Here is a 25,106-nt window from a genome sequence, read left to right on the forward strand (position 1 = left end):
CATCCTATCTGCAACAGGTTGGTACAGGCAGTGTTGTAGGCTGTGTCCAAGCCTTCTCTTCCCTCTACAGTGCATTGAATGCCTCTGGGGGAAGACTTAGCACTTTACAAAAATACTGATTTTCTGGAACAAGAACTCAATAGGAAAAGGCCCAAATTCATCACCCTGCTGGAAATGTGTTATCTATCAAGTAGAATCTAGTCACAAAAGTTAGTATTTTCCAAGGTTACATGGCACAGCAGATGCTTGTCTGCACCTTCAGTTGAAAAGACAGATTAAGGACGTATGAAAAGGAGAGTGACAGAACCATTCTGAAAGCTCCCAACAGAGGCAGTTCCTCTGTAAAGAGTACCCTAACAAAATCCACTTTGAGTCTCATTGAAATTTGGTCCTGTACTTTTAGTCTGGGTGCATTCAAAACACCTCATACAGCCTGTGTACCCACTTGACTCTGTGTGCAGCCATCAGCCAAATTAGTACCATAAAGTAGGTTTTTTTTTCGTGAGTTCTGGCTTTGAATCATAACAGAAATGTGTGTAATTCCAGAGCATCACTGAAGAGTATCAAGGAGGCCACTTTTGGCCAGATTGTTTTCAGAATGATCCTGTTGTTTGCTGAAAAAAGTGACAATGCTGTCGGAGCATCTGGTTTTCTTTCCAGGATCTTCAGGACACCTAAACTTCTATTACCACCAGTAATTAGAAAAGTGGTTTGCAGGACACTGGATGCAGTGGATTGCATAGAATTGGTTTGCAGTGGGAGGAGAGTGTGAACAGCAGATTGAGAGGCTACAACAAAACTTGGGACTGTAACAGGACTGTGGGCAAGCCAATAGAAATGGGTCAAGTGCTGGTCACCTTTGATACTCTCAAGCTGCCTACATGATCCTACTGCCCCACTGAAGCATCCTTTTTATTGTGGTTTTGTTTTTTTTGCTGCCTGTTGACAAATTTTCAAGAGAAAGATGAGTTTCAGGTGGGGGCTGGCCTGAGAGCTAATTTTTGAAACCACTGTGGCTAAAGCGAAAGTCAGACTTGGCTTTCCTGCTTCCTAAGGGAGCACTGGGAGCATCAGGCTATTAGTTACAATTAAATATTGCAGAAACTGCAGCCAGCATCCCCCATTTTTCTGTCTTATCCACAAAGCTGTGACTGAACTGACAGAAACACTCCAATACAGTTCACATATTTTCAAGGGGTTCTATTAACTGAACTTCAGGCTTTTGGGAAAGACAGGTAGGCCCATATTAGCTACAAGGTAGGCAATATGTGGCTGGATATGAAATCACTTTAAACCCCCTCACAACACACTTCAGTACACAGATACTACTGGAAGAAAGTATCAGGTGAAGTTCAGTATCCCAGGTACACACACTGGGAAAATTTAATCACCATTAAGCCTATGGCAGAAGACAGTTTTAATGGTTTAATTACAGTTAGTACAGCAGCTTTATTGATAAGCCACACACAGTTCACTAAACAAATTAAAGAAAAATGCTCTCTGAGTCACTGACCCTCCTGCAAATCCCACACTGTGATCCTTCATTTTTAGTAGTGTCTTTATGGTTTCTAATATAAATAGATTTGCTTTCATAAAGATTCCAGAATTTGGCCAGAATAACACTGTTGTAGGCTAAATAACAAGGTTGGATTTACCTCATCAGTGACATTAAAGATGGACAATTCACTAAAAAACACAGGGGAAAATACACAAAGTAAAGTCAACATTTTATTTGTGCTGAGGTAGCTTGCCTTATTGTGGAATAGTCAGCTGAGATAATTGCAGTTTGTATAGAGACATTTTTCAGTTTTATTGAGATTTTAAACAGTAGGAACAAGTAAATAGCAAGCAGCATCATTTACATGTCAGAGCACATCCAGATTACACCGAGGCAGCAGCAAATGGCAGCAGTTACAGTCTGAGCAGCTGCACAGAACCCAGAAGCTCCATCAGTCACACCAGCACTGCGAGTCGTGCAAGCACCAGGAAAGTGATGTGAGAAAGGTGCCTGGCAGGGGGGTTTTGGGATTTCATGTGAGCCCTCTCCTGACAAAGGGAAGGATGCTTGCCAGTAGTGAAAGGTGGATTATTAGATGGAGAAGTGGGTATTGGCAACATGTACCACTGGTTCTACTGGTGAATGGCTCATAGGTGCCACTGCTGCCCTCTCACAGAATCTGTGGATTGTGATTTTGGCCATCAAGGATGGGCTACGCAGCTCTGCTGGCTACTGGAGGGGGAAGGTGCTGCTGGGTCTCTTCAGGTGCTGAGGAAGATTTTGCCTCAGTTTATGGTCAAGACAGGTTCACTCACAGGTGGGCCCTAAAAGAGACTAAAGATGCTCTATGATGAAACAAACTCAAAACAAACACACTTTGAAAATGGACAGTTGAAACATCTAAAGAATTAAGAACCCAATGTGTCTTGCAGCTTCTATGGCTTACTGGAGGAGGAGAGAAATGAAATTAAAATATAACAAACAAAAAAGCACTATATTTTAACTCCTTGTTTAGTTTTATGCTTTGTGCAAAGGAAATGATGCAGTGTATATTAATTTAGTAGAATTAGAATCCACAGTGTCTAAACCATAGGACAAGAATATGCAATTACATCTGACTGCAGAATAAGAGCACACAATGATTTCTTCAGCTCTTCTTTATATTAAAGAAAGAGCTGTAATTTTAAGGGTTTTTGGGGGGTTTTTTTGTTGTTTTTTTTTTAGTTCTAGTGGATTTCTTCTGTTTGGAAAACAAAATAAATGGTTACAAATGAGCCATCATGTAATGTTTTTATCAGACTAAGCTAAATAGATAAATACTTAAATGTTCTTTAGCTTTCTGGTAGCAATTCTGGATAAGACAGATGGAGATGGTAAATTTGCTTTCAAAAATTTAGATGTAAGCATTGTTATGGGTCTAAAACCTCCTCTTTTCCTTCTATACTCTTTAAAAATATCTCTTCATTCAGGTGCATTACATAAACAAACTTGCTTATTCATGTAAATATGCATATCAAACAGCTCATAAGATGATTACTATAAAAACTACTAGGTTTTGTTTGCAAATTAGAGCTATAAATTAAGATGAATTCTTAAAAAGAGATATTGCAATTCCCTATGGCTAATTCTAAAATAAATAAAATAATATGGATCAATTTTTGAAAGGTTAAACAAGTCAAACAAGTTTGATCATACTTTCAAACAATTTGTGGATTGTTTGAAAATCCACACTTAGATTCCTGCTTAGGAAACTGATTTGGAAATTTCCCTAAACTTACAGCAATTGCTGATTGCTCTTAGACTACCACTAATATAGAAGTAGTACTTTTTGGTAATTTTGAACATATGCTTTTGATCCATATCTGAATGAAGGAATTCTTTGATGAGAAGCAGTGCAGCAAAGATGTAACATGGTCAGACTTGAAACCTCATCATTTATTCCTCTTATTAGTAACTTTTATCCTACAATATCCATTTCTCTGAAAGCAATGACACTTTGAGAACTCAGACATATTTTAAAGCTCTGGATGTAATCAGTGTGTTTTGCATGGAATTATCTGAAGATTCCAAAGGAAAGGGGATCTTCGTTGTGCTGGTGAGTGTAACAAAGTGCTGAGCAACTTGTCAACCTACCAAAAGTATCCAGTCCATCACCATCCCTGCAGGACAGGCCTTTGGGAATTATTAGTACCTCACTCTAGATTTCAAGATCAAAAGTACCATCAGTATCCTAACACACACATTGCAGCTGATGTTATCACATTGCACTCAATATTGGGAAAAAAAAAAAAAAAACAAAAAAAAAACAAAAACAAGCTAGAAATTACATAAGTTGCCAAATTGGCAGAACACTACTTATAGGTGCACTGCCATCTTCTGGGAGACTTTATCCAATTTTTAGTCAGATGCATTTGCCACTTAGTCCTGTCTCTATCCAGTGAGTGAAGATGTTGATTTCCAGTTAGCCACCAGTACAGCTAAAAGCTTTGTATTTTGATTTTACAATCTCTTGCTTGAGTCAGCACCAAGAAATAATCACAGGCACAAACTAGAGTTATGAGCACTAATGCACCAGACCACTTAGAAAAATCTCTCTCATGCCCACAGAAGTCAAACAATCATTGTAAAACATTATTTTCAAACAAAGTGTTCAGAATTTTTAACTAGTGGCTCTCCTATCCAACAAACCAAAGGAAAACATAAGAAAGTATCTGGGTTTCACATTCAGTCAGAGATTCATTATGACTTTGAGACATATCAGCCAATCTTAAAATAATTGAAGTTATTTTTCTTGATGATGCACAGTGAACCTCTGGAGAAGGGTGTTGATGTACATTCTTGGACATATCAGTTGGAAATCAGCTTCATGAAGGGGTGTGTGCCTTTAAAAATATTTTCATTCTGCTAATAAAAAGTCGGCTTGTCTCAGATGAAAAGCAAACACTCCAGTCTTTTGAAACATTTTCTTTTCCTCAAAATAATTCTATTCCTTTTTTTAGAGAATGTAGAAAAACATTGCCCAAAATCTCTTGCAGAATTCACATTAATCTGTAAATTTTTAAAGAAAATATATACCAAGTCTCCACTTCCCTTTACTAGGCAGGCTACAGAAGGTCAATATGTCAGTCCTGCAGTGCAGATGTAAGGAAATAGAGAAAATAAAATTTTACTCCATCCTATCAGGTAAGTAAATGTTATTAAGTAAAACAACCTGTTTAACAAACTTAAAATATCCATTTTACTGAGCCTCAAAACACTTGAGTAACAATATATCTTGCTGCTTGTACTGATAAGCAATGAACACACCAGTTACTATCAGTAATACCAAAGGAAAACTAAAAATTTACAGCGGTCTAATTTGTTTACAATCACCAAGCTCACCAAGTTTCTTAACTCATATTCCTTCTATCTCCTTTAGTCACAGTGTGGGTGCAGGTCAGGTGAGTGAGAAGGAGTGCCACTAGCTCCTGCTGAATCCCACATCTGCTCTTCAGGCTAAGGAGCCATTCCCAGGGCAGGTCATCAGTCACTGCACTCAGAGTCTCGGCCACTCCAACAGGAATTGCACTCATCAAAACAGTTCTTAAAGGAAATGTCTTGTCTTGAAGTGAAATTAAATGTAGCAGCTAGTAGAGCTGATAAATGCTGGTAAGCTCAGGACAGGATGCAAAGATCCCAGAGAGGTCAGTGACTCCTCCTCTGCCACAGCTCAAGCTCTGACCAGGAACGAGGTTTCATTTGTTTAGTGGCTGTCTGCTACCAGCTGCTTTTTCCATGTCTCCACTAACTCTGACCTCCAGAGATGCTCAGCTGGGGTCTCTGCCCTGTGTTTTGAGGATAAAAGTAAATTACAACCCATTAGGGTACAATGATGGTGTCTAGTGAAAACATCCCAGTCAGGAACCTTCAGACTTTCTGTGACCAAGAATATCTGTGATGTTCAGAGATGTCAGCTAGAGGTCTGTTCCAACCACTGCTTAGTCAGCAACTTACTTTGACCATTTTGTTCCTAAAAATGGGAGTCTCTGGGAAGCTCACAAAAATATGTTAACTAATGGAAATCTGCCAGATCCAAATAGCAAACTCTTGTAAAATACCTTCTTATTCTCTGCTATTATCTACACAGTCAAAAGAACCTTGCAAAGAATGGCAGTCACTGGGCATAAAGAGAAGTTCACTGATAATATAAGGAATTAAATCCAACATCAATATTTCCAAGGAAAGCATATGCACACAAATAAGAATTCACTGAAGGAGGCATGTTTCCCTGAACAGTTATTCTGTGCCATAAATACCCTCCAGAAAATTTAGAACCAACAGCTACAGTTGAGAAGTACCAAAGTTTGTTTTGGAAATGGAAAAGGACTGGGATGAGTGGATTGGGATGCACAGACATGAAATTATGATCTAAGTGTCCATGGTCACTCATCCCAAATAAAAATGAGACAATTCAATTTGAAACTGGGACCAGATGAATTTCTGAGACCCAAGCAGGTTTCCAGGGCTGCAGATGAATGGAAATAATTTGCTGACCAGATAAAATAAATCCATTGTTTTGTCAAAGCCAGCTGTCGCAAAATAACAAAGTAAACAAAAATTGTATTTTTCTAATACTGATAGAGTGCTGCTATCTACAATCTCTCAGGAAAGAAGTTAAAAAAAAAAAAAACTAGAAAAAAGAAAAGAGATTAAAAGGATTTAGAGACAAATTTCATTAAAAGAGGGATAGAGAAGAGTAGTAGATCTGGTTTTGTTTCCCAGACAGCATTACAGTAAGCCATAACACCCTTCCAGTGGAAAGGACAACATGTCCTGTGGAACAGCTTTAATATTCTCCTCTGCTGAAAGAAGATGTAGGAACCATGATGGCCGAGAACATAGGACCTTTCCAAAACAAAATTTACAAACACTTCCCATCCACAGGGATCAGAAACAGGACTGGAGTTGTCTGTAGTTTAGGGATTCTTAAAATGAGCAAAGCTATGACTACTTGGGCTCCTCACCCCTCTTGATTTCATCTGTAAATCTGTGATGGTCTTTGTACCAACAGTAACAGTTTTTCTACTGTAGATGGCAGCTACAAGAAAAGTTCTGAAAAGACTGCCGTTTATAAAATAATTACAAATTTATTTCCTTGTTCATGGATATATTAACTCCTGATATCACTCTATGGCTCCAGACTACTTGTGCCACTCTGAAGAGTTTACAGAGGAAGAAGTGCTTGAACAACTCCCTCCATCACCTCACTCCAGAACCTCTGCCCTTGCACCTTGCCCTCCTCTCAGCTTCAGCCTGCAGAGCTTTGTCCTGGGCTTCCCAAAGTTCCCCACCAGCTTTCAAGCGAGACCTCCTCTGGCTGGGCACTGCACAGCTGCCCTTGTTCACCAGTGACCTCCAGAGAACAAACACAGCTCGTTCCCAGCCTGGGAGGAGAAATCCTTCCCCCTCATCCTGCCAGAGGGCTCAGGCTGGGCTGTGGATTCTGTTTTTCTTTCAGCCCTAGTCCACTTGAAGCTCATAGACTTGTGTTGCTGAAAGAAGGACATCTGTCTGTCCTTCACAGCCACCACAGCTTCGGATTTCTAGTGTGCTAGAATATTTTTATGGATGGGTCAGTAAAAAATAAACATGTTTTGATACAAATTATTCTGAATTATTCTAATGCCTACGGTATTTATTAAAGATGCACATTCATTTGGCACACAATGAAAATTCTGGGGTTTAAAAATTATTTGAGCAATATCTACCCGAATATGTCAAAAGATGAAAATGAAGCATCAAAAATCATTGGATACTTAAACAAAAGAAGCTGCATTTTTGTTTTTTTGACATTATACTGTAAATGGCTTTCCAATATTCATGAAAGGAAAAGTTTTATGACTGAATAGGAATAGATGCTGGAAAAAAAACCCAGTTGTTTCTTTACACCTTCAGAAATTGGAAATGTCATTTTAAATGTTTACAAAGGCATGGACTGGAATGCAGTTTCACAGTTTCTAGTGAACTAATCTAGAACAAAAATGATTGCTCACTTTCCCACAGGAAGAAATCCTCATGTTTCACCCATGCTCCCTTTCCTGCATGATTAACGGATACTTCTGAACCAACAACAGATGACCTCCAGTAACCATTCACAAGGGGCTAAAGTCATAAATAGATACAGCCTTAAAAATATTTATCTAAAAGAAAAACAACTCTCAAATCAGCTGAGCAACATGATAGGTTTGCTTGGCACATATTAAGATATAAGGACTGGTTCTTCCCATAGCTTAGAGCCTAGGCTGTTTTCTCAGATAATCCATACAATAAAAGTAATAAAAGATCTAACAACTAAGAAAAACAAATCAGATATAGTTATAAATATCTATGCTGGTAATGAACACAAGCTGGTTATATTTCACTGAGAGCAAAAAATAAAATTACAGAGAAGTTTATCATGACTTTCAAACAGTAGTGCAGAGTGCATTATTAAGCTGAGGTCCCAACATTACCAGAAAACTCATTTGTATCAGAATCAACAAAGTCTATATAATATAAATATCTATTAATAACAAGCAACTACACCAAAGGCATGAATAAATATAGCAAAAGACTATAAATAAAAAAGACTGCATATAACTGCCCAAATAGGCAATGCTAGAAGTTAAATCTTATTAATGCTTTAATGAAATGAAAGTTACCTTCTATCACTACAACATTCTCTAAAAGTTAGGAAGCACCTGGAAGTGCCTATTTTGGGTACCAGCTGTCCTCTGAAGAGGCAATCTATCCCCAGAAGCTGCATTCCAAGCAGATCTGCTTTTTCAGTTTTTCCCTTAATAATATGATTAGGTGGCAAAGCAGAGTTCAAAGGTTTGCACTGCTCCATTAATCCACTCTAGGCTTTATCTTGTTGCCAGTAACTCACATGTCAGGGTTGCTGGCTCTTTTCTGCTTTATCAAAGCAAGGCAGGATGTAGATCTGCACAGGCAGGTGCTCTGAGTGCTGCCTTAATTTGGTTTGACAGAGAAGGGGAAAAGGGTAGGGAAAGGTTTGGGGACCTATTAGAAGTATCTTCCTCTCCAGTTAAGGAACCATGCATGTATCCCAGCTCAGCTGGAAATGAACTGAGCAAGAAAACTGGCCAGACTCCGAGAGGTACAACGGCATTTACAGCGTGATTCACAGATTAAATACTGGCTGGTGGGACACAGAGATGGAATTCACTGCAATGATGCTTGTAGAGGCAGCTAAACAGGCAGGCAAAGGACAGAAGAGTAAGACTGTCATGTCCCTGACTTTCTTCTATTCATTTTTCACATTTAAACTTTAGAGGTTGCTTGAATTTAAACCATGGATCTTGAAGCTTTCTAGTACTTAAGATAATTAGGTGGCACAGGTGACATCAGATGTTAAATACAATCATCATTTATACAGTGAATGATGAAGGTCTGCAAACCACAGATGTCTGGCAGCTATTCAGGAATTAATTGTAGTATTTTCTTGAAAATCACAGGAGACTCAGTGCAAAGTTTAATGATTATATAGCTGGCACTCTTCAAGCACACTCATGGTCTGGCTGATGAACATGATGATGTAAGATACATGAATTTATGCAAAAGATAACAAAGAAAGTTAGGTCCTGACTTTAAAATTAAAGTGGTTATATTCCACAACCTTGAAATTAGATTTGAAGTAAGTTCAGTGCTTAGAAATAATTTAAAAAGTAATAATTTCCTCTAAGGAAATAATTTAACTCCTAAGTATAAAATGTGGCTTATATTTGTGCTATCAGCACACTGAATCAAATGGTATCTAAAAAATAAAGAAAGTGTGGGAAAAAACCTGTCTGTCCTGGCTAAGGAAAAAGAGATTTCACAGAATTAAATGGAGTCAAGGGGTTAAGGACAGGGGTTCAAAACACTTGTGGGGGCAAAAATGTAAACTGACATATTAAAAGAGCCCAGGGAAATTAGAATTTTGTATTCAAACCCTGCCAGAAAACAAATTTTTCTGTTGCCATGGAAACTGAAACAAAACCAAGACCCATTCACGATCACAATGGGAGGACAGAATTTGGAAATTTCCTCTGGAAGAACGCTTCCAGGGGAAAACAATAAAAGATTAATTCAGAGCCCTAAAAATACATTGCTTCTGGTAGATAAAACATGTACAGGTAAGGCTCAGGATTTCCTTTCAGTAGTCCAGCTCACCTCTATTTATATAATTAAAATGTTAATAGCTATATGATAACAAATAAACCATAAAAAATTTCTCAGTACTACATGCAAATATGTGCATGAAAAATTGAACTGATCAAAAAGAAGGGGATTGCACTTTGACTTTAAAAATCAGAGAGGAAATAGGATTATTAGCAATTCCTTAAAACTGTGCTGAGGGCAAGACAAATCATGCCTGTGTAGTGCTCACATACCAAAAATCATCTATACCAAGAAACATTAGCAAATACATTGAAGACTACTAGTAGCTGTAGAATTCGCTCTCATGGCAGATTGCACAAGGCTGGTCCCATCATCCAGCTGTTTTATCCTTGGCACAACCCAAGTTCCAAGCCCAGGGACATCTCTGGACATGGGTAGGCAGCTCAGTAAAGTCCTTACTGAAGTTACTGAGTCAGAACCTCAGTGAAGCACATTTTCCTACCCACAACAGACTGAAAAATTATGCAAGTCATAGGTCAGACTCAAGGGTCCTGGTCAGAGTTTTTTTCCAACTTCACTGATTTTGATTCTGTAATTTGGACTGTTGCCAAAATATGGAGTCATTGAAAAAAGAGTTGGGTCTCTATCAAGAAGAGAGTGATCCAGGGCCTTTTCAACTGCTCCCTTCTCCCACTCAGCAAAGGATTATTATTGTTGTTCTAAACATGGATGATTGAAGCAATCTGCTCTACCTTTACACAGATTTGAATCAGCATGACTGAAGTAGTGAGCAGCTGGAGCTGGGGCTGAGCAAGGGGCCCCAGGCAAACAGGAGGAATTCTTGAGCCACTTCTACCACCAACCCTTCATCTTCATTCTCCTTGGCTTGAGCTCTGTGCCCTAAACAGTACAGGAAAAACCACAATCCTGTAGTTTTCTTGCAAAAGGCTTTCATATACAACAAGATGACTCTAACTGCCCAAGCCTTCTCTTCTCTAGACTAAACAGCATGAATATGAAGTAATAATATTATAACATTCCCTCTTGAGCTGGCACATCCATTTAAGAACACTACAGTTTACCAGCCATTAAGCAGTTACTGGTTGGTGCAAGTTTATTTTCTGAAAAGTACTCTATTCAAACATACTTGCTAATTATTGCAGAAGAACACACATACCCATTTGTAATTATTATTTAAAAGAAACAATGAATTTCTCTCTGATTCTCTCTCTGCCTTCAGTTAGATTCCCATCAAAGGAATCATATGAACAGATGGAGTCCAACAGGCTTTTCATGTGTTTCCTTTTTTTATGCTTTGTAATGAAGCTCTCCCTCATAAACTTGTTAAAATGGGCTCATTTCCTTCACCAGGATGTGATTTTCTGGTAACTGCTTTTCATTTTCTGTCTTGAACAAAGTAGATAATTAACTTTTCCTTTACCAATAACCTGAGTGATTGGTAAACTGTCACGCACATCAATAGATTCATGACAGCAATCATGGAAGTGACAAAGATTTTACTTTTTTTTCTCTGACTTCTCCGAAGAAAATAAGCATTTTCCAAAGAATACAGCTAAAACCAGATGAGAACAAATTTTTTTGTGAATAGAAAATTCATTGAAAAAAGCTGTGACAGAGAGAGAAACTTTATATCTGAATCCAGCCCACAGTTGGTGGGAATAGTCTACAAAACAAACTGAACAAAAACAAAACAAAAAAGGCAGGAGGGATTTTGGAACAGTGCATATTTCATTGTGAAATTTTCTGAGAGCTTCTTGTTTCCAATGATGCTGAAACCTTGAATTTCAACATATTCTAAAAAAAAATACTTTTTCATTGTGATTTTTTTTTAATGTCAAACCAGTCTAAGTTTAATTATGCAAAAGAATTAACTCCTCCAAATCAAATGAAACATTGAGTCAAATTAAAAAGCTCACAGGGTCTTAAATTACAGATTTTTTAAAATGAGTTGGTTCAGCAACCAAGTTTAAAAAATCTATTATTTGGTGTAATCAATTATATTATTTTTTATATAACTATGACAGGACAGCACGGGGGACAATTACTTTTCCTCCCCCTCAAACTAGTCGGTCTTCCTTTTTTTCATAGACACTTCATTAAAGTCAGTTCATGTTAAATAACATGCAAACAAAGCAAAAATCAGTTCTTCCAATAAGTGCTCAACGTTTTCCACTTCTCTACATTACCATTTTCCCAGTGATGAGGACTTCACCACCCCACTGTGGACCACCACACACACCCCTGCCACAGACAGAGCACACAGACTGAGATCACTGCCACCCTATGTAGCTCAAATGCCTCAGAAAGAGAGGCAAAAGATGTGACAGAGACCAGAAGTGCAGGATGACAAATGGCTGGCACAGGATCACATGGAATTTCAGGCAGGGCTGCAGTTTTGTAGCCCTGAGCTGTTTCACCACAGGAAGTGATCCTTGATCCAGCCCGGATCTGTCCCGATGCTCCGAGCCCGCTGTATTGCAATGCCCACTGTGGGCTCTTCCTGGTGGGAGTAGGATTGGCTGCTGATCCCTGCAGTACTCTTGTTCCCAAATGACCACAGCAAAATGCTTAGTGTCCACTTTCCAAGCAACTGAGCTGCCTTCACACTGCCAAAGATAATTTTAATTGAGGTGTAAACCTGACAAGATTGATCACAAAGGTGGTTTCCTCCATGCTGAGCTGTCTCAGGCTCCAAACTCCTCTTTCAACTACACCTTTCCACCACTTAATTAACAAGTGGTTCATCATCCGACTTGCTGAGTAAAATGAATATCAATCTCCACAAAAAGAGTCAGAGAGACAAAGGTCAGGAATTGTTTTTAATTTTCCTTATGTTTATGGTCAAATGTCTATATAGTTTCTTTTTTGATGAATTCACCAAATAATGATTACTTTGATAAATGTAACTACACAAATATTTTTGCTTGCCTTATTGCATCATGAAGAAGCCAAGAATTTTTCTTCTCTTTTTTACCTTCATCTGAAAATAAACAATCAATCAGCCCATGTAAGGCCTATTCCATTTTTTTTTTTTGGTATGGTGGACTAGATTTTTGATGGGAAAGTCATCTGCATTTTAAAGGAATGGAACACTGGAATTGTATGCAGAAAAGCAGGATTTTAGCAATACAAAGCATTTCTTCTGACCTTATTCCCTTCACCCTTTCTTTTAGTTTGCTGAATAGCTGGGAACATTGGATGGATTATAAAGCCTGGCACATGCTGCATGCATGGAAGAGAAGTGTTTGTTGCCAAAGCTCACTTGGATGCAAAGAACAGAATCAAAAGGAAAACAAAGACTACAAAGTAAGCTAGACTGTTCCCTTCCCAAGACAAATTTATCTCCCAGGTTACATTCCAGTGGTTTACCCATTCCATAATGACCACAAGAAGGGAGAAAGTGCTTTGCAAAAGCTATGCAGACACACAGTCCTTTTACTTCCAAGCACAAGTGCAGGCTGGGCAGAGACTGGATTTTGAATAACCCCAAGGGGAAGGACTTGGGGGTGTTGATGGATGAGAAGCTCAGCGTGACTCTGCAATGTCCAAAAAAAAAGAAAAAAAAAAAGCCAGTGGCATCTTGGGCTGCATCCAAAGCACTGTGGGCAGCAGAGAGGGAGGGGAGCTCTGCTTCACTCTCGTGAGACCCCACCAGCAGTGCTGCATCCAGCTCTGTGGTCCCCAGCAGAGGAAAGACGTGGACCTGCTGGAGCAAGTCCAGGAAAATCTACAAGGATCATCAGAGAGCTGGTGCACCTTCCCCTATGAAGACAAAGAGAGAGAGATGGGGTTATTCAGCCTGGAGCAAAGAAAGCTCAAAGGTGACCTTAATTGTGACCTTCAGTAGATAAAGGGGAATTATAAGAGAGCTGGAGAAGGACATTTTACCTGGGCATATAATAACAGAACCAGTGAGCATGACTGTAAACTGAGAGAAGGAAGGTTCAGATTGGATGTAAGAAAAAAACTCTTTACTATGAGGGTGATGAAACACTAGCACAATTTGCCCAGAAAACCTGTGGATGTCTCATCTCTGGAAATGTTCAAGGCCCGGTTTCATGGGGCTTTGAGAAACCTGATCTAATGGAAGTTTTCTCTGTCCATGGCAGGGAGTGAGAACTGGATGATATTTAAGGTCTCTTCCAACCTAAACCACTGTTTGATTCTCCACAGGAGTTGAAGAAAGGAAAAGCTTCAAGACATGGAAGATAAGATTTTCCAACAAAGCATCTTTTCAGCATGTTCTCTCTACAGATATGGCCCTTGCCATCAGCCCCTCTTTTCTACTTCATTACCTCCTTACAGTTGCCCTCATTACATCTCTTCTCTGTTTTCAGGTCTGAGGAAGCATTTTAACACTTGGAAAAATGGGTATTGGATTGAGAAGAACATTGTGGAGAGAGCACAGAAGCCTGCAGTCAGTGCCACCTCAGCAGCAGAAAGACACTGGTGCAGAGATGTCTTCTTCCCACTCATCACCCAGAGCACACCTGGAGCTGTGTGGCACATCCAGCACGCAGATCCCCTACCCCAGTCCCCAGATTCCTTCAAGGGTTATTTTTCATAAGGACTCTCAGTGGCCCTAAAGGCTCTTGGAACTCTGAAATGTGTTATGCCATTCCCATTCTTGCCCAGTCATTACTCCTATGACAAGGCACAAAAGCCAGGACAAGACACCCCTCTAGCCTCAGGTCAGTATTTGCTTTCAAGGAACACTTGTGTTTTATAAACCCTTTCTAGATAACAAAAATCTTCTTGGCATTAATTGACACGTTAAATGGAGATCACAGATGTTTTCAGCAGGTGACAAGACAATGAAAGCAGGACAACAAAACCCAGCAGCTCTGCTGCAAGTGCCTTTGGCAAAGCCCCACAGTCCCACTTGCCTGCTCTCCCTGCACACCTCTGGAATGCAGCAGCTCCTGAGCAGATTAGCAGAGGTTACCTTTGCTGACAGACAGCTAAAAGCCTGCTCAATATGCTCTGACAGCTGTCCTGTCAGTCTGTGTAAGACTAGATATAGGAAATTCCAGAAGCACTAGATTCCCAATTATAGAGGCAGCCTAAGAGCCAAGAGTACATTACTGTGCTAGAATATGCAACTACAACAGAACCAGATTAACACCTAAATTTTTATTAACCTTTCATTCACTGAACACTGCCAGGACTTCAGTTTTGTGGCTTGAGATACATTAAATGTGCCATATTTATGCATAAATTTGTATGTTGCTTAAGAATGCTTCTGGTGAATTTTTAAATTCACTGTCAAGACTGAAATGCTGAAATCTAACTTTTCCTTCACATTCAGTAGCCTAAATGAAATCTACAGATAAAGATTGTCTAGTATTTATTTTGATTCTTCATTCAATTAAAAAAATAAAGCCAATACAAAAGTGTGTGATGCCAAAGGCAAAAGCATAGAATGTAAATATAAATTATAAAAACTCCACACACACATACCCTCCCCTCCATCCTACCCATCAGCCAGTTCTCTTTCTACATCTCTAAATGGAGCTAATTTAATCTTTAAAATACCCAGCAAGGAAAACCAGTGCAATGGGCTTGGTGGCTGTGTTTTTGCCTTAAAAAAAAAAACTAGGAACAACATGAAAAATTACTGTCCCAAGGGAAGTGAGGTGTTTATGAAAAAGTTATGTTCCTGTTTAAACACCTTAAGTTCATTGTGCCCTTCATTTCATTCAATGTTCTCCATCACCACAGAACAGCAAGACTGTTATTCCATCCCCTCTGAAATATTTAGAGAAATAAGAATAAAAGAAGTCTTCCACAAAAGACTTATAAAGCCATATTGTCTGACACCAGGATCATTCTGGTTCATAAGGAATTCGCTCACTGAGCATTCAACCAGCTTTTTGGCACCTGGAATTATTTATTCAGCACTTTTTTCTCCAGAGATATAAAATCCAAATATATAAGATTGCAACTGTGTAAACTGAAGAAATGAATACTTAGTTGTGTACTTGAGGTTACACTGCCTGGAATAAAATTAAGTCTAAGCCACTCTTCAAATACTTTATTTTAAAAAATACCTGAATTCCTAAAGTACAAATTTCAGGAGCAGGGAAAATCTCTTTCCATGAAATCCATGTCACTTGATGCTGTCAAAAAATAATATTGAGCCAGGGAAACTACTTTGAACTCTTTCATGCTTATAGTTTCCAGGTTTCTAGGAAATGGGGTAGAAGCTGCAAGGACGATTTATGGCACGTGCAACGCTTCAGAAAATCCCAAATCCAATCAGCCTGAAAGGCAGCGACAGCATCACAACTAGAAACTGGCTCAGAGAAAAGCACATATTGTAGCTGTAACTCAAAGCCTGTGGGAAGACAATACATTATTCCACCCCATGGAATGGGTTCAAGGCTAAATACAAATTCTACCTGTGATTCAGTAAAAGCCCTTGGATTAACACACAAAGTAGCTTTCAAATGGCTGCTGTTAAATATCTGACCCTTCAACTTCCTCCTCATTTCTGCTTTCTCTCCCAGGTCTCATACAGGTATAGAAGGGTGGCAACACCAAATTCAGTGATACTATTTACCTCCCCAAAGGCTATTTCATACAGGTCTCATTATTTTCCTGCACAACCACATTCCTCTCTAGGGACAACTGGCTCCACATCATGCCCAGGAAGGGTCTGCTGAGCAGCCTTCGAGGCTACAGGGGTCCCTGAGCCTTTATGGTCAGTGTCAAATGGGCAAAGGAAGAAAGGGAAGCCTGCATACCACTGCTTGTGCATGGTCCCTTGCTCCTTCTCACCACTGATGCAGCTGCAACAATAAAACAGCAGTGGCAGCTAAACAGCATTTCTGCAATTTACCTGAGCCAAGAATTTTTTTTTCCATCTTTAATGCTGCAATTCCAGGCCTTGGCTCCATTATTCTCTTTGTATTAATGTACAGTGACAGATTTTACAACACATGGCAAAGTAAGAATATTTTATATGGCTTATAAGCCAAGAAATAATGCAAATTTGGTTTATAAAAGTACTGTCAGCATATTGTGCCTGCCTCTTTGCCAGCACCAGTTTGCTCCCTCTCATATTTTATTATGTGTTTTTTTGAAATTACTACAGGAGGCTGCAGTAATTTCCTACAGGAGGAAATTCCACTTGCAGGTCATTACTGACTCTTTACAGACAGCTAGCTTTTTGGGGGAGTCCAAATGAAATCACATAAAACTACATGGCATTGGTTCTCCCCCACTTAATGTTCCCCCACCACCACCAGCCCTCATCCTGGGAACCCAAATCCTTGGCTAAAAGTTCATGGATCTGTTGGGGACGCTGCAAAGTCTCTCCTTCCCAATGGCACATGTGATTTGGAGAAAACTGATGGGGGTGTGGATTAAAGAATCCTTGAGCCACAGCCCTTGACCTGATAAAAACACGAGCAAAGGCTTCTCTCTGCGATATATTAATTAAAAAGATATAAGATGTAGGTGCTTTCTCAGCAAATATCTAATCTGATATTATATACCTAAATGAACTCTGTCCAGAGGGCAGATACAATTACATATAAGTTACATCCATCCCCAAGGAGCCATCAGCCCATTCCACAGTGCATTACCACTCTGTGCACCACCTGAGTTGTGCCAGTGAGATGGGAGGGCATTGGCCTGAGTTAAAGTCAGTAAAATTTTGTAACTTGTCTAGAGACACACAGTGACCTTTTATTCTGCTAGACTGTGCTTAGAACATAGGTTCATCAAACAAATTAACTATAACCATGCGCAAAATTAAAAAGTCTCAGCAAGCTACGATATTTTGCTGTGTTTGGAAGAGATGCTGCAATTTTTGTGCAGCTGGAAAGTGCTGAGATGGTTTTAATGACATCTGCTGTCTCTTGATTGACAGAGCATAAACATTTCAGAAATACAGGCAAAAGCATTGCATCCACACAGCACCAGACAGCATTATTTACTGACTGCGACTGAGCAACTGCTATCAGTCACAAACTGCACATCCAACTCAGGGTTATTGTGATTTCATTTGAGAAATGTCCTCTTCTGGATGAAGTATTAGCAGCTTCACAAACACTGTCAGCTAATCAAAAAATATTAGAGAAGCTTGCCACAGCTTAGTGGTTTTTTGTCACTTGCTCTAGATGTTAGGAATATGGGGAAATGAATAAATGTATTAATACACAGCAGCCTGTCAGGAGCCCTTGGCATGCTGTAAGCCCCTGTACTGCATTTACCAGTCAAATTTGCCTGATACTCTCAGCAGTCCCCGACAGCAACCCATTCACATGGGAATCACCAAGAAGTCTGCTTTTAAATGATAATATCTGGCATTATCATAGAATCAGCTGAGTTGGAAGGGGTGCACAAAGATAATGAAGTCCAACTCCTGCCCCTGCACAGGACACTCCAGTTATCACACTCTGTGCCCAGAAGCATTGGCCAAGTGGTTCTTGAGCTCTGTCAGGATTGGTGCTGGGACCACTTCCCTGGGGAGCCTGTTCAGTGCCCAACCACCCTCTGGGTGAAAACCTTTTCCTGATACCCAACCTAAACCTGCCCTGACACGGCTTCAGGACATTCCCTCAGGTCCTGTCACTGTCACAGAGTAGAGATCAGTGCCTGCCCCTCCTCTTCCCTTCACAAGGAGGCTGTGGACTGTGAATTTCTACCTAAGCCGTAGGTGGTATTTCATTTACAGATCTGACACAAATGTGATGGTTATTTACCCCACACTTATGTTCCACAATCTGAGCAACACCGTGACTCTTACAAAAAGTGCTGCCTCTGGTTATTAACTACATCCCTGCTAAGTTCTGCTCGCTGATATCTGGGTGGGTGGAACATGCCTTTCTGGATTCACAAAGACCCTCATCTTTGAACATAAACACTGCTGGATTGCAGGCTGGTTGGGAAGGGGGGCCAGGATAGGAGCAGGAGGGGATGGAAGGAAGAAAGAAAGAAAGGGGAGAAAAGCAGTTGGTGAAAAAAAAAAAAAAAAAAAAAAAAACAAAAAAAACAGGAAATAAGTGAAAAAATATGAGGACTCTTTCTGTCAACTTCTTTTCCTTACTTCTGAGGTTCTCTCATGCTTCTCCATCACCCCTATTGACTGCTTGCTTCCTGCCTTCTCCCATTTCTCTTTTCTAATTCCTTTACACTGATTTTTTTTTTTCCTCTACTAACATACCCCAAAAATGAGTGCCAATGCCAGAGTCTGCCCCCAGCAAGGCAGGAGCTTTGGGCAGTGGAGTTATTCTCCTGCCAACTGGAAGCCTCTCAAAGAGAGCTGCAATGCAGTGCAGTGCTACCTTCCCTTTATACACCAGGGAAAGCCAGGCAAAGGTGGGTGCTCCTATGGAAATACGGAATATCAAAAGGGAAGAGTTTTGCATCAAAACAAAGAAAGCAAAAACATGTCAGTAAATTGTTTTGTATAAAAACAAACAAATCTTGCCTATACACAATGGGATGCATGTCTAAATGGAAATTTTCTCTGTGCTTTGGTGTCTGAAACAGAGCAGCCGGATGGTGAGAATATAGGAAGCATTTTTAAAGCAAAAAAAAATGTGGTTCAGACAAAAGAAAAACAATATCCAATATATTTCTGTTGACATTGATGTCACAAATCAACAATATGCTACTGTAGACCAAGGAAGAAGACAAATTCAATAAGAAACAGCTCCCTAGAATGTGCAGTATCCAGTCTTTGCTTTCTTCTGCTTCCTTCTGGCACTCGAGGCTTGTGACACTCTCTAGCAGCAGTGCAAGTCACAGCACTGCAGTTCTGCCCTGACAGGAGTATTTTTTGGCATGAAGCACAGCTCACATCTTGCTCACAGTCATGCCTCTGTGAAACCAAGGTGCTGGATTTATTCCAGCAAGGGGTAAGGATACAACAAAGCCATTTTTAAGATACAATTGATTTGAAAAAGGCCAAGATCTCATTACAGAAATCAAAACAGTGTACACTAAACGATATATGGGTATGTACTTCACCTTCTGATGTGTTCCAAAAGATATCTCACTCTGCTGCAAGCTGTATCAATGCATAAAGTCAGAGCACTTAAAAAGTGTAACAGCCTTAAGACTGATTCGTGAGATCAATCAAAAGCTTATCCATTTTAGGACATATTACCAGTCATAAAATTTAATCCATAAAGTTGTATAGTCTGTGATCCTTGAACAATGCCTGATGCAAAAAACTAAGTTTTTCAGTAGCACTTTTTCAATTATTTAATACAATTTCTTGCAGGTTTTGTTGCCTTACAGTATTTTCACTGCTTTTGATCTTCAGTGGCAATATAATATATATAAATACATGGACACCACCAAGAGATTTTCTTTGGACAGAGAGTAACTTTTTTCCTGTTATTCTGCTGGTTCCTTAGATTCATATGCACATGCATATTTAGTAATTTTTATCATTGCATCTTCTTAATGTTAATTGTTCATCAAGAACAAATCACATTTAGGCTAACTTTGCCTTTTGCTATTCCTACAAGAACTACTGGAAGAATTATATTTCATTGTCTGTGAAGCATCACATACCCTTACAACAAGTCAGCAAGTAACAAACCAAATTCTGAAGTTCCTCCAGAGCTCAAAATATTTTAAGTTCCACATCACTATATTGATGCACAGCAGTCCTGAGAGTCACATCTTTACAACCTATAGGTTGATCGTGTTCATTCTTGTTTCTCCATCTCAGAAAGAAGTTAGAGCACTGTGCCTTAGTAAATTTAAGTGCACCTCAGCTACTTACTTAATGCATTTTGCAATAGAAAATCTGGCAGATACATGAAAAATCAAGTTTCTGCAGTGGCTAGAGTCAATTGTCATTTTCTGGCATCTTACTCAGTTCTGAAGTCAATTCCTACAGAGTTTGATTTTCTCAAACAGAAACTCAGCACAGGCTGCTATTTGATCCAATAATATTAAAAATAATAAAACAGTCAAACCTCTCTTCAAAGCAAATATTGACATCACAGTGTCTTTGATTCTCCATTGCCCAGCATCTGATTTAGTCACTAGACAAATGAAAGAAAGTGATTGTTCAGAAACACTATGGACTACGTGGTCCACATAACACTCTAAGGTCCTTGAGCTTCTCCAGCAGTGCTTGAAACAGAGCAGAGCTAGCTGGCTGCTTCAGAAACCCCTGGAGAGGAGGGGAATGCACAGAGCTGCAGGACTCTGCCAAGCAATGAGCACTGCTCCAGCACACAGCACACACCAGGAAAGCTGCCACCACCAGCAGATGAACTTTAGAAAAATGAGCTGAAATAGTTCTGATACAGATGCCCAGGTGCAATTCCCACCCTACATCTCTGATGGGAACACGTGGCCGAGAAGGGGATGTGCTCCCATCTCCACTGCTTGGCACTTCAGCCCCGGACAGAGACCCAGCAGAGCAGCTGAGCTGCTGCTCCCACTGCTCCTGCCCCTGAGGCAGCAACCCCCAGCAAGAGCTGCGCTGGCGCTGGGGAGCAGCAACTCCTAGAGACCACCACAGATGTTTGCTTCAGTGCCCACAAATCCAAGCTCCTGGGGAAGCCACCGGGGTGGCCTTAATCACAGCAAGATCCCCTCCAGGCACCAGAATTGCTCAGGGTCACAATAGCAGGAGAGGTGGCTAAGTGGAACAAAAAGGTCCTATCCTGCTTACACCAGACACTTTATCCTGGGAATTATGACTAAAAACCTCTAGGACCTGATAGAGCTTAGCCATGGCTGGATCCTAGGAAAAATACAGGCACAATGGGAATAATTTATTTTAACAAACTAAAAATGTATTGTGCTTTTGGAAAGAAATTAATAAATATTATGCTTCCATGGAGTAAAAAACAGTATGTACCAATATATTCTCTGCCCCAACTTGGAAAATGGATTCCCAGCTCTAAAATTACATAAATGTGTTAGAGAGCACAGTTTTACATGTACATAATTCCTTCATTTATGTAATGTTTTTACAGGTGAAAACTTCACTAACTTGTGCAATAGTTCTTATACATTTTTAATACATCTCTACCTGAAAAGCAGAAAATTATAAAAGCAAATTCTGTGTAAGATATGAGACTGCTGCAGTGGAAAAAACAATGAACAAATCAAACAACAATACCCATGAAAAAAAAAACAAAAAAAAACAAACAAAAAAAAACCACTTATCTCACATGTAAAACTCTTTTCCCAATTTTTTGTCCCCAAAAATGCATAACACTAGTTGTGTAAAAAATAAACCACTATATGAGGCATATTTTAAAGCCTCATATAAACAATGAAGCTTTTATGGCATCCTCAGAGCAAAGAATGTCCAAATATGGCTGAGTTAAGAACCCTGAGAATTGACTGCTCTTAATGAATTCACTGAAGTTTGTCAGTCCACATTTACAAAGAATCAGAAGAGAAATAAAGAGAAGCAAATGTGATTCAACTCATTTTCCTGTACCATTCTCTAAAGATACTGTGTTATAAACATCCTCCATATCTTGGATACTGGAGGCATCTGTTGAATCTTGGTCACTGACTACAATTCCTACTGAAGAAAGGCTAGAAATGAAGGAGTGCATCTTTTTTGCATAAATATCCCTAATGTTAAAATAGGGTAGGTCATTGCTTTTCTCTTTGCGATCATTGTTGCACTGGTCTCTATCAATAGCTTTTTGCTTTTGGTAGTACTTAGAAAACTTATTGAAAATAATGGTGATTGGAAGTGCTACCACCAGTATCCCACAGATAATGCAGAGGGTGCCGAGCAGCTTTCCAGCAAGTGTGACCGGGTAAGTGTCCCCATAACCAACAGTGGTCATGCTGATGGTTGCCCACCACCAGCAAATAGGGATGCTCTGCAGCTCTGATGAGTCATCATCTTTCTCCACTGAGTAGACAAGCACTGAAAAGATAGAAATCCCAACTGACAAAAACAAAAGCAGAAGTCCAACTTCTTGGTAGCTGTGTCTCAAAGTGGCTCCCAAAGACCGCAGTCCTACGGAGTGCCTGGCCAGTTTCAGGATGCGAAATATCCTCATTAACCGTAGGATCTGAACCACTTTTCCCATGTTCTCAATATCTTCACTTTCTTCTTCCTTCGTGTCCACAGCCAGTGTGGCATAAAATGGGATAATAGAGACAAAATCGATGATGTTCAGTGGTTTCTTCCAGAACTTCTTTTGACTTGGAGCAGTGAAGAGCCTGATCACTAGCTCAGCAGTAAACCAGATGATGCACGTAATCTCCACAGCTTCCAGCACAGGGTCTCCAATCTCCCTGTCATTGGCATCCAGCCTTTGAAATTCTGGCATGCTATGAATGCACATGGCCACAATTGATGCCAGAACAACACTCAGGGATGACACGGCAATTAACTTGGCAGACAAGCAGTATGCAGGATTTTCCATCCTGACCCAGATCTTCTTTCTTATTTCACCAAAACACAGATTATCAAACTTTTCTAGCTCTTTATCAAATATGGATGACTCTTCATTGGAGGAGTCCATACTGTCGTTGCTCTTCTGATCCCAGTCTTTTTCAGGACCTTCCTCTTTCCGTTCTTGGTACCGATTGCTGCAGCAGGAATCAATAAACAGCTCGTTTATCCCCCAGTACTCTATTTCCTGGCAGAAGGAAAAGACACAAAGCTCTTCCATAACGTGAAGTTTGCCCGTATAGTAAAAGTTCAGAACATATCGGAACAAGGAAGGATTCCTGTCAAAGTAATATTCCTTGTCTGCCACACTATAATCATCACACAGCTCTAGAATAGCCTCTTCTGAATGGCACTTGAGAAGTTTTCCGAGTCTGGTATGGGGAAATCGGAGCAAGGTGCTTTGATCCACAGATTGCTTAAAGCCACCCACATTCAAATTGATAAGTTCTGCATCTTTGCCAGGTCTGCGGAAAAATTCACCATAAACCATTTTGGACAGACGAGTTCCACTGTTGTTGCCCAATGAGATTACATAGAACCTGAAAAGAACATAAGATATTGTTAGAGCATTTAATTCAGTTTTGCTCTTGTGACACATTCTTTTCTTCATCTCTGGTTACTGTGAAATGCTGTAACAAAACAAACAAACAAAAAAATTAAATTACAAATACCCTTATTCAGCAGTTCACAGGTGTAGTTTTAAATTAATTTGGTTTACAGCTTTAGCAAATTTGAAAGCAAGTTTGACCTGGTTTAGGTCTCCTTTTTACCAGGCTGAAGAAAGACTGCCAAATTCATCTGCAAATCAGTCTCTGTTTTACTACCACACTGAAATTAATAGTCACGAAATCCACTTCAATGATGCAAAAAATCTTTAAAGAGAAAACTTGTCAATCAGTCAAAACATTTAAGATAAAACTTTTGAGCAGGTTTCTCTCAATTACAGTTTCAGTTGAGTTGTATTAATTTATATGATGTTGCAATTTATAATCCACTAGTTCCAATGTTATTTGCTTGAATGTGGACTGCAATTACTTTTGCAGACATATCAATTCATTTACTTCTAGGGTAATTCACACAACAGTGTTCCATGCTCTTGAAAACATATCACAGCTGTATTTGAGGCTTTTCAATTCCTGACTTCAGAATGCTGTAGTATACATTTGGGTTTCTGCACTTCCTCAGGTATTTTCCTATCTGCCTTCCTACCCAACTGAAGTATCACAGCATCTTACAGCCTTGGTCAGTTCCAAAAGCAATTCCTATTCTGCCACAGCATAGCTACAACCACTACAGCAAAGCTGAGAAGTTGGAGTTGAAGTGTCATGTATGGAAACAGAGCTTTCAGAGATGGAACTTCCACAGTAATTTTTCCTCAACAACTAACTGTGGACACCTGCAGATGGACAGAAGGGCATTTAAATGTTTCCCTATTTTACTATAAATTCAGCTGAAACTGAATTCAAAAGGTAGTTATAATTACTAGTGAGTAAGTTAACTTTTACAGAACTGCTTTCTTGCTTTCCTTCCAAGGAGAAGCCACTGTAAAGCCAAAACTGGCAGCTCTTACACTTGCAATCAGAATATATGTTAACTTCAGATCATGAGGAGAGCAAATGTTTTTGACCTCTGACACTTAAACACTAATTGATGTACACTAAGCTAATTTATTTCAGTTTAGTATGGAAATCAATTAATTTTAAATGTGACAAGATAATAAAATTCTCCTGCCCGAAGAGATGACACCATATGGTGCCATGCTTAGCATGTAGAGCTGAGGGAAGAAGAGGGAAAGAGGAGCGACACTCAGAGTGAAGGTGTTTGTCTCCCCAAGTCACCATTAAATGGGATGGAGCCCTGCCTTCCCGGAGCTCTGCCTTCCTGGCTGGACACCTGCCTGCTCATGGGAAGGGGTCAAAGAATTCCTTGTTTTGCTTCACTTTTGCTTTACCTATTAAATACTTTTTATCTCAACACCCAAGTTTTCTCATTTTACCATCTGGTTCCCTGCCCCACCCCACAGAGAGTGGGTGAGCA

General features: G+C 39.7%; 1 protein-coding gene across 4 annotated transcripts in view; it reads right to left on the reverse strand.

The window, feature by feature from the left end:
* Positions 1-1,185: 1,185 nt before the first annotated feature.
* Positions 1,186-25,106, reverse strand: part of KCNS3 (potassium voltage-gated channel modifier subfamily S member 3) — a 40,168-nt gene continuing 16,247 nt past the window's right edge. For all 4 annotated transcript variants that reach the window (XM_021525363.4, XM_021525362.4, XM_021525364.4 and 1 more), the window contains exon 2: positions 1,186-23,608. In XM_021525363.4, the coding sequence (XP_021381038.2) occupies positions 22,078-23,559 (1,482 nt within the window). In that variant the 5' untranslated portion in view covers positions 23,560-23,608 and the 3' untranslated portion in view covers positions 1,186-22,077. The remainder of the gene's footprint in view (positions 23,609-25,106) is intronic.

This window comes from Lonchura striata, chromosome 3 (assembly GCF_050655825.1).
Source record: "Lonchura striata isolate lonStrDom1 chromosome 3, ASM5065582v1, whole genome shotgun sequence".
NCBI classification, from domain to species: domain Eukaryota; kingdom Metazoa; phylum Chordata; class Aves; order Passeriformes; family Estrildidae; genus Lonchura; species Lonchura striata.